The sequence below is a fragment of the Nelusetta ayraudi genome, unplaced genomic scaffold (genome assembly GCF_046127955.1).
Source record: "Nelusetta ayraudi isolate G7.1 ecotype Tasmania unplaced genomic scaffold, CSIRO-AGI_Nayr_v1 ptg000060l, whole genome shotgun sequence".
Classification (NCBI taxonomy): Eukaryota; Metazoa; Chordata; class Actinopteri; order Tetraodontiformes; family Monacanthidae; genus Nelusetta; species Nelusetta ayraudi.
This window is the reverse complement of record NW_027466110.1, coordinates 6,562,754-6,580,117: the sequence shown is the minus strand read 5'-3', so window position 1 is coordinate 6,580,117 and position 17,364 is coordinate 6,562,754. Positions and strand designations below refer to the sequence as shown.

The following is a 17,364-nucleotide window of genomic DNA, read 5'->3' as shown; positions in this document are numbered from 1 at the left end:
CTTTGCTTTTTAGCACCATCATCACGCGGTTCCATTAGCGGCGTGCTCTTCACACCTTCACAGTATTTTCACTCGCATTCCCTCACTTGAACTTGAGGTTAAACGGTCCTTAAAAGGTTGATTTTTCTTTTAATTTAACACTTAAATACAAAACCACATCATAAAAAAAAAACAGTTATGTATTAAGTCACAAATATTGTAGCGGTGGATTATACAATTTCATGCTAATGGGGGAGAGCAAACAGAACATGGGCGTGTCCTTTTCACTTTGAGTTAATGACATTACTTTTTAATTGTTTTTATGAACACCAGAAATGCTTTGTTGATTATTGATTAATGATATTAATCTAGAAGAAAATAATATTCACCGCTTTCCATTACATTCTTAAATAATCTATTTAGTCATCCAACTACAAGAAATAAAGCCGGCTCCATCGATAATACAGTCACACCTAATAACCTGCTGGTGTCACAATGGAGTCAGTCAAGCCATGTTTATGTGTTGAATACATGATGTACATTTCTATATTTATCACCAGCAATGCACAGCAATACAAAGCATATGGTGACCTGATTCCAGCAACTCAGGCAAAAGACAACAAGATAAATGGAACATTGCAAATATAAAAGAACAGAATCCAGGTCCTTTATTGTCACTGAACCTGTACAATGACATTTCAAAAGCTATGACTGTGTACGTACGGTGCAAGTCTCAAGTTACAAAAGGCAACCTTGATAACTACTAATAAATATGTGGCTTAATAAATAAAATAAAATATAATAAAACAAGTCTGTGGTTGTCGTGTCACCCCGACTGGAAAGTACGCTTTAGACCTTTTATGAGTCATGAGAGCTCAAACTACAGATACAGTATATTATCTAATGGCGTTAAATGATAAACATTGAAGACTGTAATGCTTCTCTTGCAGCCCTTTGGCTCAAAACAGAGTATTCCTTTTGTATGTTTAATTCATCTATTTGTGGGCCGCTGCTCCCTGGTGGTCAAAGACTTGCATGAACACTTCTCAGCGGAAGCATATTCTTTGGTCTTTGTGGAAGTTGAACCGTTGTGTCCAACAAAAAATATGGGACATTGTCCCAATACTTTGGATGTGGGACGTGCACATAAAGTAGGACAGGCTGCCTTCCGTCACTGGATGTTTGCCATCACGGTTCACCATCTCAACCATTCTGGAGGGATGAACAACAGCGGTGTTTAGTATATATCCTAGCCCAACCTGGTGACATCACTGGTGTTGCCCCGCCCTTGACCTTCGACTGTGTTCCTCAGGTACGGTTCAGCCTCAGCGAGGAGCTGACGGCCCTGGGCGCCGCGGGGGAGAAGGATGCGTCGCCACAGGTGCCAAAGGACCACCCGTTCACCATGCACGGTGTGGGCGGACAGACCATGGCTGTCTTCAGCCAGAGCGACACAGGTCAGTCACAGTCTGCTGCCTCCCTTCTGTCGTTTCTCCTCAAAGCCGCGGCTTCCCGCTGAGCAGGTGACGCAAGAGGGTGGGGAGTGGGGGAGTGTTGTTCTAGAAGCCAAACAACTCTCCATGGGAAAATATTTCAATTGTACATCCAGAGTGAGAATGTTGCTGTTGTGAACCTGGAAGTTTGCAAAAAATGTTCCACGATACGTCAAAAAGTGTCTCCTGCAACATGCAACGTCATGGCCAAGATTGATTGTGCAGTATTTCCATTTACACTTGTTGCATCTCGTCGAACCTCGTTGACAGACTTTGCCTGACAGATGGCAACAGTTAACATACATTCTGCATTGATCTTGCTGCAGAATTAAAGAAAGTATTCTGAGTGGGTTCTGATGCATGGAGGACGCTGGCTGCTCGATGTGTCATGCATATATATGAGCCGGGGGGATTTGCCAGGGTTTGCATCGCGGCCAACACTTATAAATAACCATACTGTTGGAGTCTGGAAGTTTGTGCTGGTTCTGTTAGAAAAAAAACATACATGTTGAGCAATAAACTGGTTTGGATCATATGATGAAAGTGTATATACACGTTTTAGTTCACTTTTTTTTTCTGATCAAAGGCTATAAGGCTAAGGGCTTAGCTAGCAACATGAGATTATTTAAGGATCATTTTTGTGCTTGTTTGAAAAAGGTGACACAGTTGTGCTATGTGGACGCTCGGATATTGATTGGTTCAAGTAGATGGTCGCCCTCCAGAGTGAGTCTGGGCCTGCTCCATGTTTCTCTGGGGGGATCTGTTGGTTTCTCTTTTCCATTGTGAAGGATTTGTGGGACATTTGTAAAATACCTTGAAAAATGCTGGATGTGATTTAGCGCTCTATACATATAGTTTGATTGATAATTATAATTGAATTATTTTACTCAATTTGTGTCAAAATAAGCTACATTTCAAATGAAGATGGAAATTTCCCCCCAAAAAAAGTACACGTACTGACTGCAGTGCTTTAGCAGGGAATGTGTTTCAGGTATTACGCAGACCGCACATTGCCAGCGGAGGAGGCAGATAAGCAGTCAGCTCACCTTGTGAACAGTATTCTATTCAGCAGGGTCTTGGAAATACGAGGAATGTGACCTTCAGCCCACTTCCACGTGGAGAAGGAGAAAGAAACAAAATCCATCGGCTCTCAGAAATTTCTTGCTTTCAAGGTTTCGTGCCACGTGATGAATGTTTTCTGAGTAGAAACCATGGGAGAAAAAACATAATGATGTTCTGATTAAGTAGTCAGCGAGGCAAGGTGAAGGCAGCAAATAAGAGCACTTTGAGCCCCAGTTTGCTTGGCAGATGGTCAATAGAACTGTCTGTACCATTTGTATTCCAATTCGGATTTTTTTTTGTTTTTTTTTTTCTTTAGTCAGCGTGACACTGAGCAATAAATCAGCTTCCTTGGAAACGTGGCTCAACAGGGGGCAGTGACGCACATCTGGCGTTTCCCCAGACTAATGCTGTGGACTCTTAAAATACCAGACGGATAAGTGAAGTAAATCCATTGAATTTAGGAAATTATTCATTCATCGTTCATCATAATAATAATAATAACGAACTGACCTAATGTTACTGTTCAAACAGGGCAGTTAAAACTAATAATGTTCAAATTAAAGCTTCCTTCCTCATCGAGATTCAAAGCTTCACAGCCACGGGGTTTATTCTATCACCGCCCTCGTGCTCTTTAGACTCACCCACACTGGCATGTGCATTAATGCCTCCTACATGTGATAATGGATTTTCTGCTTTTCTGCTCTTCTGTTATTATTTATTTATTTTCTCTCTCCATCCCAGTCGCCACCAGTCCCCTTATCACACTTAAGAAACAGCACTTAGAAAGCTGCTGAAAAGTGTTTTTTGAGAAATACGGATCCACAGACTCATGTTGTTGGGCAGCCGTAGAGGCCGTACGTCGGCGCCATACTTTTGTTTTTATGATGTGAAAAAAGAAGAAGGGAGAGAAGAAAAAACCTTCCTCCTGCTCCTCTTGAAGTTGACAGTGTTCCAGATGGCTCACTTGTGTGTGAAAGTACAGCGCAAACACGAAGCAATATGCCGTCCACCGAGACGCGCTGGTGTGAGGTCCCTATTTACCTGACCGACGCTCGGCTCCGCCCCCACCCGCCCACGCCAAGGTGTGTTGGATGACACCGGTCTCCCACTCACTTTCCCACAGTCTCGCTCTTTCGCACCGGTACACACACACACACACACACACACACACACACACACACACACAGGCACACAAAACAGCTTTCCAACACCACTGTACCTGTAACGTTTTGACCTGCACTTGCAGTTTCACACTCCGCTCAGCTCCCTCTCGAAATTCTCATTGATTCTCGGACAGAGCTGCAATTATTATGAAGCATTATCGAAAAAAATAGATACATCCATGTGTAGTTTAAAATTATTTATCTTAATACGTCAGTAACATCACTGAGTATGGGACAAAGCAGAGCTATCATGATGGACACGTGGCATCATAGACATTTAGAAAGTCTATGTTAAAAGGTCCAATGTTACATAAAGAGGACTGAGGACGGAGGACGAAGTTTCCAGAACAGAACACTGACGCAACAATTTTCCATCTCCGCTCATCCAACACTCAGGGTCACAAAGCCTTGACAAGTTTCTAGGTTATTGCGAGGCTACGTCCTTGTTTACTGCACACCTTTTGTGTCTGCGGGGTTCTTCTAAATACCACAAATCAGGCCACAAAGCCAGCGGCAAAATTGCAAGAGTGCCAACCGTTTTTCCCATTTTCTTCTGCAGAGTTGAAATTAAATTTGGTGTTTAAATTCAGAGAATGGGCCGAAAAGTCTCCCGGGTTTAATCAGGATTCGCTCAGTGACAGCTTGAGTTATGGCACCAACATTTCTGGGGATACTGTGATTAATGGTGCTGCTCAGCCCTGCGAGGCTGCTACCAAAGGCTGATAGCGGCGGCTAGGTTAGACTCCCTTCAGCTGAGGCCAAACACTTCCTTATTTCATACTCTCATGTATCACCATAACAGAAATATGTGGTAATAGTATGAGGAGCACTGCATCCCGCTGAGAATTGATGGTAATCGAAACCATGGCCAAGTGTTGCTTCTGAGGCGAATGTTTCAATCTGAATATTGAGGCGCAATGCACACTGCAACTAAACAAGGCAGGCTTCATCACAGAGACTTGAAAGTAATTTCAATTGCATGTCCCTGATTGTTTTTCCAGCTAATTGCAAAAAAAATGGAAAACAGGCTCATGATGACTGGACTTTTTTCGAGTGGTCTTGGTAAAATGCTGTTTTTAAAATAGCTTGAAACATTGATGGCATTGACAATTTATTGAATGAGCTTCAATGTTTTTGAAAGAGTGGTGAAACGCGCACTTCAGCCCTTTGTAATTATGACATTTCATTCCTTTACCTTTTCGAGTATTCACTGAGCCAGTTAATAGCCAGGTTGCAGATGGTGACAGCGGCGGGTTGAAACCAACATGAATGGGGCCTGACGCGGCTTTTTGTGCTATATGGCTGCTAGCTAAATGTTCCTCCATTATTTCCACTCTAGTTGTCCTGCTTTGTTCGGCGAGGGCCAGGTATTGATTAAGGGGTTGCTAAGCAACAGGCTTAGTTGGTACAAAAGAGAAAAAAGCCAGATGTAATACTCGCTTTCTCGATGACTTTTCTTCTCATTGTTTCGAAAAGCTTTTGTTAAACTTTGCTGTCCTTGAAAACATAAAAAAAAACGTAACGCTCTTATTCATCCGTCTCTCTGTTGGCACCCGCCACTTGTTCCAGACATGAAGTTTAGCTTAACTTTGTTGATGAAAATGACACTTGCCTTGTTTTTTTTTTGTTTTTTTTCTTCGTAATCCGGCACGTCAAGCCAGCTACAAAATTACTGTTTGTTCTTTAGATTTCCAGTGACTAAACTTTGGGTGACGCTGTCTTTGTATGACTTAGTCATACAGTCTTTAATGTAAACCTTCTTTTTTGACTTTTGAGTATTCTATACATCTACAGTTTTGATGAAAGACGCTGTGCCGCCATTATAAAGTTTGCACTTATTTTTGGGGCCCTGTGCAACACTAAACCCTTGCCAGAGCGAATGGCTCTTTCACCGCGAGGGAAACTGATTGGTCAAAAGCCAACTGGCTAAAAGTGAATCCTATTAGAAGAGATGTTTAAGACCGAGATGGATCTTCTACGATTCAGACCTGAAAAACACCAAAGACTCAAAAGTGGGATTAAAATTTGACAACATCTTATGGCATCTTTTTTCCTTTGAGGTCCCTGCTTTGTTGCGCAACATGCACAATAGCAGCGGAACAGTCGGGTCCCGGGCGGACTATCTATCGTAGGTGTTTCATTGACGGAGTGTTGTTGGCTTGGCTTTGTAGGTTCATTCCAAAAGTGTGGCTCATGAATGGCTGAGGGCTTGAAGCAGGAGGATATCTCTTGACTGGAAGCCTCTCCAGCAGCATGACTTTGTAGTCGGACAGCCACAATAGGAAATAAAACAGGAATAGAGATAACACCCTGCTCTGACGTGTATACCAGAGACTGGGAGTTTGGGTTGCTGACAGTCAACAGCGGCTTTCAGCAGTGCCCTCGTTGTGCTGTAAGTGGAGCTAATAATACTAATAATACCAGAGCTTAATTGCTCTGGTACCTTCAAGACTACATACGGGACTCGTCTCTGCGGATTGTCGGGGCAGCGTTGCCTAAATGGATCGACAATGAGACGGGAGTCAATGAATATTGAACTCAACACAGAGATGTCACGACAACAAGAACCCACAACCTTCTTCTTGTTACAGCGCTAACCACTGCACCACCGCGCCCCCAAATTACCTGAAATCCCAGAGACAGACTCTCAGTCGTCATCGTAGTCTTGAAGTGCTGAGCTGCTGGTGACTGGACCAAGACTCAAGGACCAAGTCCAGCCCACAACTCAGCACTTCAAGACTTCACCGCTCTGCATCTCTGACAAGGCCGGTGAGACTGAAAGTCTTGCTGCTCGTTTTACATAATGCACTCATCCATGCAGTCGCTATGCATTCACAACTTTTGTTTACGTACATAAGCAGTTTCTCGCTCTCACACTTCCAGTAACACATTAAACGTCCAAGAAGGAGAAAAAGGCTGATCTGTTTTTTTTTTTTTCATCCAGTTCAATTTGCGAATAAATCACATCAAAAAGAAAAGTGCAAAAAAGTAACAGCTCCATTTCCATAGTGCTGCAACAAAGGGCTATTTCTTAAAATTCAGATACGGTTGATTGGCTTTGCTGTTGCCAAACTGCAGCAGCTTTCATAGAGTGCAGTGTGGCGACGCTGTGAACTTTACAATGTTTGAGATGTGCTGCAAGATGTATTTCAGATGTAGTATTTTCTGACGGATGGTCACGTTCCAACTATGCCAGAATGCTGCTGCCGAAAACGGATGATTTTTTTTTTTTGTGCTGTTAGGTGTAGTGTGTTCCTGTTCTGGAGTGTGTGCATAACAAGGGCACCAGGTGAGCGGCTGAGAGATTTTCACTGCTGGTGTAGAATGTGTATGGAGTGCTTTATAAATTTATAAATGCATTTGCCATTTGTCTTTTCTTTTTATCTTCACAGATTGATGTTTTTTTTGTTCTGAGAGTATTTTTTTTTTCTGCGATTTTCACTGGTAACAAGTGGTTGTTGAGTCACTGTTGCCATTCGGTGGCCTTCTTTCCCTGACCTGCTGTTGAAAAGTCATATTTATATTTTATCTGAGAGCCACTGTGGAAATGATAGATTTTCTTTTTCTTTTTCCACCTGCTGCCCTAACGGTAGATCTCCAGCACGTCAGAAGAAAACAGCAACTCGGATTCTGTCTTGCTAAAAAGTTTCTCTGTGCCTCGGTGAGACAACGAAAAAAACCTCATATCACGATAGTCGAGTGGCTCCAATCCAATTTGCACCCTACAGCTTTTTGCAAAAATGGAAATCTCACATTTGTTTTGTTCCCAGCAGTCGCAGTGGAGCGCCGGGCTGAATCACGCTCTACCGAGGCCGCGCAATTCTTCTCACTCATGCATGTTTGTTTTTGCCCAAGGTAAAAATTAGAGTGCGATCCAGCAAAACAGCACCAATGTCCTCATTTCTGTCGTGCCTCTCGAACAACCGAAGGTCTCGTCCAACCAACGGGACACGGGGCGGCCGCAGCAAGAGGGCTAGAATGCGACACTGAGGACGCAGTAGGTACAGCTCTAGTGTCTGTAACTCATACGAGGTGAATAGAATTATTTTCAACAAAAGAACTTTTTCTTTTTGCTTGTGAATGTTAACATTCAATATCCGTTAATAGACCGTTGTTGAAGCGAGAGGACGAGATGTTGTAACATGTAAACTGACTAACACAGTAGCTGTGTATCCAATAGTTTTTTCGTCTCATTTCCACAAGTGAACACCAGATGTGATACAAAACCCCACAACAGAAGGCTTGTAACCGTCTTCCTAAATTCCACATTAATGCTGCCTCTGCTGGGGAAAAACTAACCTATTCAGTTATTTCCCATTGAGCCGCAGGTGCAATTTAAAGACGTTTTTCTCTATCTTGTTTCCTGGCCTCCGGAGCCAGTTGACGCGCAGGTAGTTTCTCCCTTTTTCTCCCTGCTCATTTAGAACAGGCTCAATTTACTCCAAATAATGGGCAAAGATTTCCATTGGGGCGACATCAAAATACAGCTTTGCTGCCCCGTTTGAATCTCCCTGCCTGCCGAGGTCATTAGGCAACATTCAACTCCCCTAAAAGTCTTTTTGTATCCAGAAATAAGCCTGCTGCCTCCCGAGTCTTTCTTCTTTTTTTCGCTGCTGCCTGGTTAAAAGAAGGAAGATTAATCCCGACGGTTAATTTAGCTTTCAGAAGCCTTTGCTGAGTTAGTAGGGTTGCCCTTTTAACCATTCAGGCGTATAAGAGAGTGAATAAAAGCAGCCCTAGCTGCTTATTAGCGCCTTCTGAGTAGCATAATAAGCCAGTGATAATAGCCGCGTCTGACATCATAGTTGTTCCTCCGCACGCTTGTCTTGCTCTTCGCGCGAGACGTCTGCGTACGGAGAATCGTTTGGTGCGGTGTGGGAGGATTTTACTCAACGGTACAGAAACTCGCTCAGCCTTTTAAAAAAAAGTATTCTATATAAAATGTAGAAAAAAGGGCTGCTCACCCACGGTTCAAGTTTTGCAGCATCAAAAAATAAGTCAGGCCTGAGCTAAATATGTGCGGCTGGGATTGGACTCCACGCCCTCGAGACGAACCCCGGCGACCCCGAGCGAGACGGGAAAAGTGTTGAATGGAGAAGTACGATGTGCGTACGATGTCTGATTTAACGCTGCGTCGTGTTCGTCGACTTGTGCTGCCGTCCGTCTGCAGAACTGCTTGTTAAATACACAACGTGTGTGTGTGTGTGTGTGTGTGTGTGTGTGTGTGTGTGTGTGTGTGTGTGTGTGTGTGTGTGTGTGTGTGTGTGTGTGTGTGTGTGTGTGTGTGTGTGTGTGTGTGCGTGCGCGCGCGCACCGGGGGGTAAAATCGTCCTCCCACTCCGTCACACACACACACACACTTCAAACGTGTGTGTGTGCGCTCTGTAGGCCATTAAAATGGCAGCTTCCCAGCACTGCCACAAACACACAGTGCAGCTGTGTTGTTTGGCGAGAGAAGCAGCTGGCTGGAGAGATGCTGCGGCCTCAGGTTTCTTCTTCTCTTCGTTCTTTTCACCGTCTCATAAAACAGGCAAGAAAAACAAAAACATTGTTTTTTCTTTGCAGAAGACTGTACTGCACCCCAGGCGGTTGCTGTTTATTGCTACCCGAGTTTATTTTGCGCCGTGAAAGATGATATTGCAAATGCATCTGAATTTGATATTAATGTAAGAGTTTCTATTTTTTTTTTTTTTTTTTTTGAGCGGCTGTGAGTCTGGCAGCTTGATTTGTATTCATTTTTTTTTTCTTATTTTGTATTGGTATTGACTTGTGAGTTTGGTAGGTCGATGAAGATGGATATGGATGGATGGTAGACAGTTGGACTAATGGCTGGCAGGCTGGATTCCAAAGAGCACAGATAGTAAAATATAGAAATACAAAATACTGAATATAGAAAATGTGTTTTTCCTTTTGTTTTAAAAGTTAAGGTTTTCTGTTTAAAGGGCTTTTCTACGCATATGTCTCCTGAGGATTTGTAGTATTTTACAGAGGTAGTGAGTCAACAGAACCTGCACCAGAGTTCCCCTGTGTATTTATCAGAGAAGTCAAAATACAAAACAGGCATGTTAAAGCACGACATTCACCGGTGTGAGACACCTGTCGCCTTTGGCAAACTCATTTCTTTTGCGTCAGAAATCAAAGCCCGTTGCGAGCTCGTTGGCCGGATCGCACCGGTCCAATCAGGGACCAGCGCAGGTGTTTGATCCACCTGCTTTTCACGATGGACGCACCACCACGAGGCGCCTGGCTTCCAACCTGAGGCCGCTGGGGTTTATTTTAACGAGTGAAGCTGACAGATCTCACACTCGGCCTCTATACGTGCACCTGTCGTCGCGCTGTGTGAAAGGGGGATAATTACCACATTCAGAGGGAAGGTGGCGGACGGCTTTGGCTCTGATTTTTCTTCCGCCAGCTCACTCCTTCACAACTCCATTTCGTTCCACCAACATTCGACCAAATTGCTGGGTTCCTTCTGCAAAATGTTGTTTTAATAGTTTCAAAAATGATTTTTTTTTTTAAATATGGAATTGTGTAAAATGGACAACAAGGGGGGGAATGACAGCCTGTTGTGACGCATACTGGCACTTTGTTGGCCGTGTTGTGAGTCCGCTCTGTCACGATGCTTCCGTTGGGGTCGGGGAGGTGTCATGTTTATCAGACGCGGCATTGGTGCGTTTCTAAAGAACGAGGTGTGAACACGCTGCTCTTTTCAGCATCGAAATGTAAAAACTTATTTTACGGTGTGTGTGTGTGTGTGTGTGTGTGTGTGTGTGTGTGTGTGTGTGTGTGTGTGTGTGTCACTGCCCTTCCGCCGCCTCTCATCTGCTATTTTCTATTTTATCACTGAATATCAGCGGCTGCTGATTCTTTTGTCGGTGTTGAGGATGGAAGTGAAAGGGTGCTGACCTCCCCGCCACCACTCCTCCTCATCCTCCTCCCTTCATCTATTCCTTCCACTTCTCCTCCTCCTTAGCTTCAGCCTTTCTCTCTGAAGTTTTAGATAAAGGGAATAAAATAATAATAAAAATAAAGCACGTCTGTCATCTCCAGGCTGCTAAGCCAAGACGAGATAAGACAAAGGACGTCGCTGTGTGTGTGTGTGTGTGTGTGTGTGTGTGTGATTTAGGGGGGGGCGGGGGGGTCTGTGTGTGTGTGTGTGTGTGTGAGTGAGCGGGTCAGGGGGGAAGGGTTGTACTGCAGCCTGCGAGGGTGAAAGATGTAGGAGTTGCGTTTGCCTGGCAACAGGTGAACAGCCTGATGAGAGACCGTTAATGACGGTGCTCTGATTTCTTTTCTTTTCTCTCCTCCATCTCTGCCTGCTGCCTCCGTCTTTCACCTGTGAGCAGGTGTGGACGTCTCCGGCCCGGCAAAGTGACTGGGCCAACGGGTTAATGCATAAAAAATGTATGTCGAGTCATCTGCCATTTGAAAAAAAAAAAAGAGGACAGGTGGCAGAGGTGCTGATGTTGACTGTAAACGGCAGCGGCGAGGTCGCTGGCCTGGCTCGCTGGGTCCCGCTGCTGTTTAGGTCGTTGAGGAGGAGGAGGAGGAGGAGGAGGAGGAGGAGGGGCGTGAGGAGGATGTGGGGGAGGAGTAGGAGGGAGAAGAAGTGGAAGAGGACAAGGAGGGGAAGAGGAGGAAGAGGACGAGAAGGAGAAGGCAGAGGAGGAGGAGGAGGAACAGGAAGGAGGAGGAGGATGAAGAGCAGGAAGATGAAGAGGGTGAGGAGGAGGAGGAGGAGGGTGAAGAGGAGGAGGAGGAGGGTCGCCTTGTGTCAGGGGAGGCTGCGTGAGTCACGCCGGCAACAGCGACTCGCCCCACGTTGCCGGCAGTAACGTATGGTTACAGTAACTATGGTGGGGGGGGGGGGGGTTGGGGAGTGTGTGTGTGTGTGTGTGTGTGTGTGTGTAGGGGGGGTGGGGGTGGCAGGGGGGGGGGGTATTGAGAGATGCTATGTGTTCAGAGGTGGCTGATTGTTTGGATGGCGAGTGTCTGAAAAGGTAGCCAAGGCAACTGTGCAGCAGCAAGGGGCCGCATTTCTGCTTTTTCTTTTTAAGGTGTTTTTTTTTCTTTTATATGTATGTTTGTTATATGTATATATACACACATATATATATATATATATATACATATATATATATATATATATATATATGTATATATATGTGTGTGTAATTTATTGATTGATTTTCATTATTTCTGAACATATTTAAGCATTTGAACAACCACAGAAGTCGATGAAATTTAAGAAAGGTGCATTAATGCTGCCAACCCGGAGTAAAGCGACACACTTCATGCTGGAGGAGAATACATGAGAAGACAGAAGAGTTGGTCTTGGCTGGAGGGAAACAGCCTGGCCTACTTTCAGAGTGTCAAGCAGAAAGAGGAGGGTTGAAGCTGCTCCCTGAAGACGTGTGCAGGTGGATGGAGGGCAGAAAGACTGTGAGGCGAGGCGAGAGCAGAGCCCAGCCAAGGTGCGTTTACTCATCAAGAAGCACTTCTTGACCCCCCTCCATCTGTTAAAATAATAAACCCTGACGCGGTAGTGGAGTCACAGAGGTGGAGAAGTCGAGTGAAATGGAGGGAAGAGTCGCTGGAATGCACGCGCAGATTATTGATTAAATTGATCCGCTGCGATGCTATCGCTAGTGTCCCCCAGTTCCCTCGGCCACTCTCAGTATCACAACACATTAGCTGACATGCAGTGCCGGTCAATAATTGCGTTGCTGTTCATTGATTGGCTCCCCGTCGTCGTGCCCATTTTAATTTGCTGGTCGCTGGGATCGACTGTCAGGTGCAGAGAATTCCTCACAAACAAACCCCAGGGAGCCTGTGAGTCGTCACCGCATCCCGACAGCGACGCACAACAGTTAGGAGTTACAGCAAAAAACGTGTTAAAAACCTAATAGATTTTTTTTTTTTAGACAACAACTGGTTAAATGTGTGGTGTGCGGTTGTCTCCAAACTGGTTATTTACTTCAATACATATAATAAAACATTAGAATCAAACAAATATGAGATCATATGAATAAATCTGAACATTTGTCTACAAATTTGCTCAAATCTAAAAATCCTGAACATTTTTGGGCCCTGTAAAAAATTTTTACACACTTTATTTCATCACTTCATTTCATCGCTTTCGTCACACAAAAAAAACATTCCTCTAACGTTCCTCTACAGCTAATGAAATAAAACATGCCCTGCAGCTATCACACAGATGCAGAAATAACCATTAAGGGAGTGCATGTCCACTTAAAACCGTAATATTTGATGAAACTTCTGGGATCTGATGTAAAATAAATATCCCGCTGACTGCCTGTTGCCAGCTTCGATTCATTACCAGCAGTGTTGCACCAGGAAACGGGTCGTTTTACATGAGCAGAGGAGTTTTTCACCATAATGAAACCCAGGAAACACGAAACGGAAACACTTTTGCCACATTATACCGTTAATATTGTAATGAATCAGTGCTGATTGCTAATCAGTGGCGTCACCGTCTATTTACCACCGCTTGCTGTAAAATCGAGAGGGGTCTGAACACGCAGCCCTGGCACAGTCAAATGATTTGCTCTGTTAAATTCAGTTCTCCATGCTTCCCAGTCCAGGCATAAATGTGAATCAGCTGCCAGCAGCTAAGTGACTTTAAATCAGATTGTGTTGGCCAAACAAACACACTACAAGCTAAACTGACTGCACTCAGTAAAACTTTATTTCCCGAACCGTTGCATGTCTGTCAGTCAGTCAGTCAGGCAGCGCAGGTTTATTTACTACTCCCTCAGTTTGGCCGCAGGGCAGAAATGTAAAAGCCGACTCCACCATGGCACTGTGTGCTGTGCACCGGGAGTGAGACGGGGCTCCGCATTCGGGTTGCGTATACCTGGATACATCAGATTTTGGAGGTTGCCAAATGACCACAACTAGCTGTAGCCTCCAAAGAGCTTTTTACAGTCCATTTTCTAAATGACACCACTTTCAATCCGTCTTGATAATCGTGCAGGAAACACAAAGCAGTTTATAATGTAAGGCAGGGACTGGACTTTCTCCAAGCTGAGTGTGATAATTAGGTGCTACGTTAGTGTGCAGGAACAGCGTGGAGGCGCCCGAGCAGATCATAAGTTTGTCCTCAGAGGCAGCAGGTTAAGATCAGTTGTTGACTGTGTCTCGAGCCCATTCACACAGGAAACACAGGAATAATCCCCACAAGATCGTTTGTACCGTCAATCCAACCTAACAATCATCATTTTAGGTTTTTTTTTAGGAGTTTACGTTCCGCCCGGGATGATGATGATGTGAACAAAGATACGTCACATTTACATTTCAGTGAATGTTTGTAGTCCTTACGTTGCATTGATCGGTTAAAGACCTTTTTGGCGGTGGCTGTTGATTAAGGGATAAAGCAACAATTACTCTATTTATTTCCTGACACCTAATAACGACACCCCTTGAAGATTGTCTCAGGACATCAGTGTAATACATAGGTAGGTAGATAGATGGATAGATAGATAGATTGATGAGAGTTTAGTGCGTTTCTGTCACTCGTCAGAAGATTCTGGAAAGCGAGTTCTAAAAACGCTTCTGGCCCAGTGCTTCACACTCGTAATGTAGGTCAGGCTAAACGCTAAATTTTGCCTGGAATTGCCTTAAACTCACCGTTCCAACACTTTGTACTACAGACGGCAGCAACCGGTGGAGATACAAACACTTGGAAACACTCGGCCGTTTCAGTTTCAATCTCACTTTTATTTGCAAAATAGTCACATGATACGAAGAATATAGGCAACGTTGTGGCGCCGTCACTTGACTTCACAGAGGCTCACAGCACTAACAAACACAGCTGTTCATTTAGTGCACATGCATCATGCTCGGAGTCCAAGCCCTTGAAAACAATCACGGTTCTTTGCGCTGTTTTTTTTTTTTACTCGCGGAGAGGAGCGGGTTCGTCCGAGATGTCGCAACGCATCAACGAGTGACGTCGCCCACCACAATCCACAAGAGGCTGATGAACTTCACACAAGCTATTAAACCAACTAAACACGGCACTCGTATAACAACAAACACCGATGCGCGCGCGCACGCACGCACACTCGCACGCACACTCGCACGCAAACACACACACACACACCCACACCCACACCCACACACACACAGAGATTGTAGTCAAAGCTGATTGGCACAGCAGTGTATCACAGCCTGGGGTTCCTGGGCGGCTTTTGCAGCTGTTGATTAAGCAGCAGAAGCTTTTTTTTTGTGTTTGTTTCTTCATTGATAAAGACGTCGGGATTCGCTGGCGGCTCGTCGTCCAAACATTTTCTTCTCCTTTTCTATCTTAATCGAAGGTGACCAAGGTGTCTGAAGTGACACCAAGATCATTCACTTGTATAGGTGGGCAGGCGATTAAAGGTCACACGGGTGGATGAAAGATGCCATTATGTGGTTACACATCACAGCTTCACCCGTCTTGACCCCTGGACTCGACTGTCCGGCACTGCAGGGTGGAGAGATGAACAGCAAATGGAAATTTTTAACTCAGGCGATTTGGCAAGAGCCAATAACTTGCATTAGCAGGGTTAAAAATGGAACCAGGCACTACGCTCTTTTCTTCTTTTCTTCTTCTTCTTCTTCTTCTTCCTCTCTGCTCTCGTTTCGTCTCGCTGGTCGGCCTACTTGACAAAGTGCAGGGCCTCGGCCGCCACCACAGAGCCCTTGCTGCTGTCGAGGCTGGTGACCAGCCGGAAGCCGGAGCGGAGCGCCAGCATCACCGTCTCCAGCTTGAGGCAGTCCAGCGTGCACAGGAACGTGCTGTCCTCCTTCAGCACCAGCCTCGAGCCGGGCTCCGACTTGATGAAGTGGCGGAACTGGATGACGTTGGACGACACCTCGAACTCCTCGGGGAAGCCGTCCAGGCGGCTCTTGGAGATCTGCACCAGGCGCGCCTTCACCTTGTCGATGACCAGCGGGTCGCTGCAGTACACCTTCAGACCCTGCGAGCGCTCGTGACTGTCGGTCACCTCCAGGAAGGCGGCCTCGCGGCGCGCCTCCCGCCGGCCCTCCCACTCGGCCACGGCCTCGGACAGCTCGGACAGCCGGTAGAAGTCGGCCTCGCGCCGCAGCAGCCCCGCCTCCCGGAAGTCGTCGGGCAGCTGGAGCTCGCCGGTACGCAGGTAGTTGAGCACGTGGCGGAAGACGGGCCCGTCGCGGTCGATGAAGGGGTTGCCCATGGAGTCTGCGTGCTGCACGGGCTTCTTGCCGCTGGCCAGCTCCTCCAGCAGGGAGCCCTGGTGCTTGGCAAGCGTGCTGCGGTGCGCCGTGTACAGGAAGCCGCCCACGTTGACGGTGATGGTGCCAGACGACGGCTTCTTGAAGCTCTTGCTGGGCTGCAGCAGGTCCGGGTTGATGTTCCTCAGTTCACTCTCCATCCTTCCGAGGTTCCATTCCATTCTCTAGTCGGCAGCCGCTCCAGCCTCCAGTCGGCCAGTCAGCCAGCCAGCCAGTCAGTCAGTTAGTTAGTCAAGTCGAGACCCCTGCCACACACTCACTCACGACTGCTGCTGCTGCTGCGTCCACCAGTCTTCTTCTTCTCTCCCCCTCCACCTCCACCGCCTTCTCCTCCTCCTCTTCCTCCTCCTTCGTCTTTGTCTCCTGCTGGTGGTGTTGGTGGGAAAATGACGAGGTGCTGTTGCCTGTCAGCCGCCGAACAGAGAGGTTCAATGTTTGGAGGTGTGGAGTGGACGGATGGACGTCGGGATGGATAGACGGGGAGCTCTGCGTGGCTGAGCAGCTACACACAACTGTGAGCTGAGAACAGTCTGACTCTCTTTTCTGCTCGGTGTCCCTCCTCCTCCTCTCTCTTCTCGCTCTCTCTCTCTTACACACACACACACACACACACACACACACACACACAATGCAAGTCTCTCTTTTCGGGAGTGCAGTGAGTAGGCAGACAGCGTCACACGCAGGGAGGAGAGAGAGGAGCAGTATATGAGCGAGCGACACTGAGCAATTAACGCACGCACACACGCAAAAACACACACACGTAGACGCTTGTGCACATTCACACTCCCGCCACCAGATGGATGGAGAGAGGGAGGGTTTGGGGGGGGGGGGCACACGCTTGTATAATGCTCGCGGTGTGAAACTGCCTTGTTTGTGTGAGTTCTGGATATGAAACTCCCCCTTTTTGCAGCCAAATCCATCTGTTTACTGCACAGCTCGGCGGGCAAACTGGAAGCGCGTCTGCCCAGTTTATTGGCAACCGACGGTGGCGGCAGGAGGAACTTGCATGCCCCCCGCCCCCCTAACCAACACACACACTCACTTCTACGAAGGTGCACAAGAGTCGTTAGTCACACTCATTTGTCAATGGAATAAGCAACAGGGCGGATCCTGTTTTCTGACTTGTAAGGTGACAAGCGTCCCTGTGTGTCTGGCCAAGTGCTGCCTTGTGAACCGGGCTGCAGTCCAGTCGGAGCAAATGGACCAATTTCAGTCAAGAGCTGATACAAAAAGGATCCTTTCTTTCCCCCCGAATTGACTGATGCCTCGGTTTGTAGCTTCCCAACGGGGTTTGGCAGAATTGTCTGTGTGTGTTTTCAGTTGTGTCTTTATCTGTGTTTCTTCGCAGAAGAGAAGGAGTATTAAAACAGTAGCAAACAAAACCAGCTTGA

The 17,364-nt window shown here is 46.2% G+C and overlaps 2 protein-coding genes across 2 annotated transcripts in view; one reads left to right on the top strand and one right to left on the bottom strand.

The window, feature by feature from the left end:
- LOC142897463 (general transcription factor IIF subunit 2-like) overlaps positions 1 to 17,364 on the top strand; it is a 30,676-nt gene that overhangs the window by 522 nt on the left and 12,790 nt on the right. The window contains exon 2 of the mRNA XM_076039825.1: positions 1,292 to 1,436. Within this exon, the coding sequence (XP_075895940.1) occupies positions 1,292 to 1,436 (145 nt within the window). The remainder of the gene's footprint in view (positions 1 to 1,291; positions 1,437 to 17,364) is intronic.
- kctd4 (potassium channel tetramerization domain containing 4) lies at positions 15,229 to 16,570 on the bottom strand. Its single transcript, XM_076039824.1, has one exon. It carries the CDS (start codon positions 16,132 to 16,134, stop codon positions 15,358 to 15,360), a length of 777 nt encoding a protein of 258 aa, XP_075895939.1. The 5' UTR covers positions 16,135 to 16,570; the 3' UTR covers positions 15,229 to 15,357.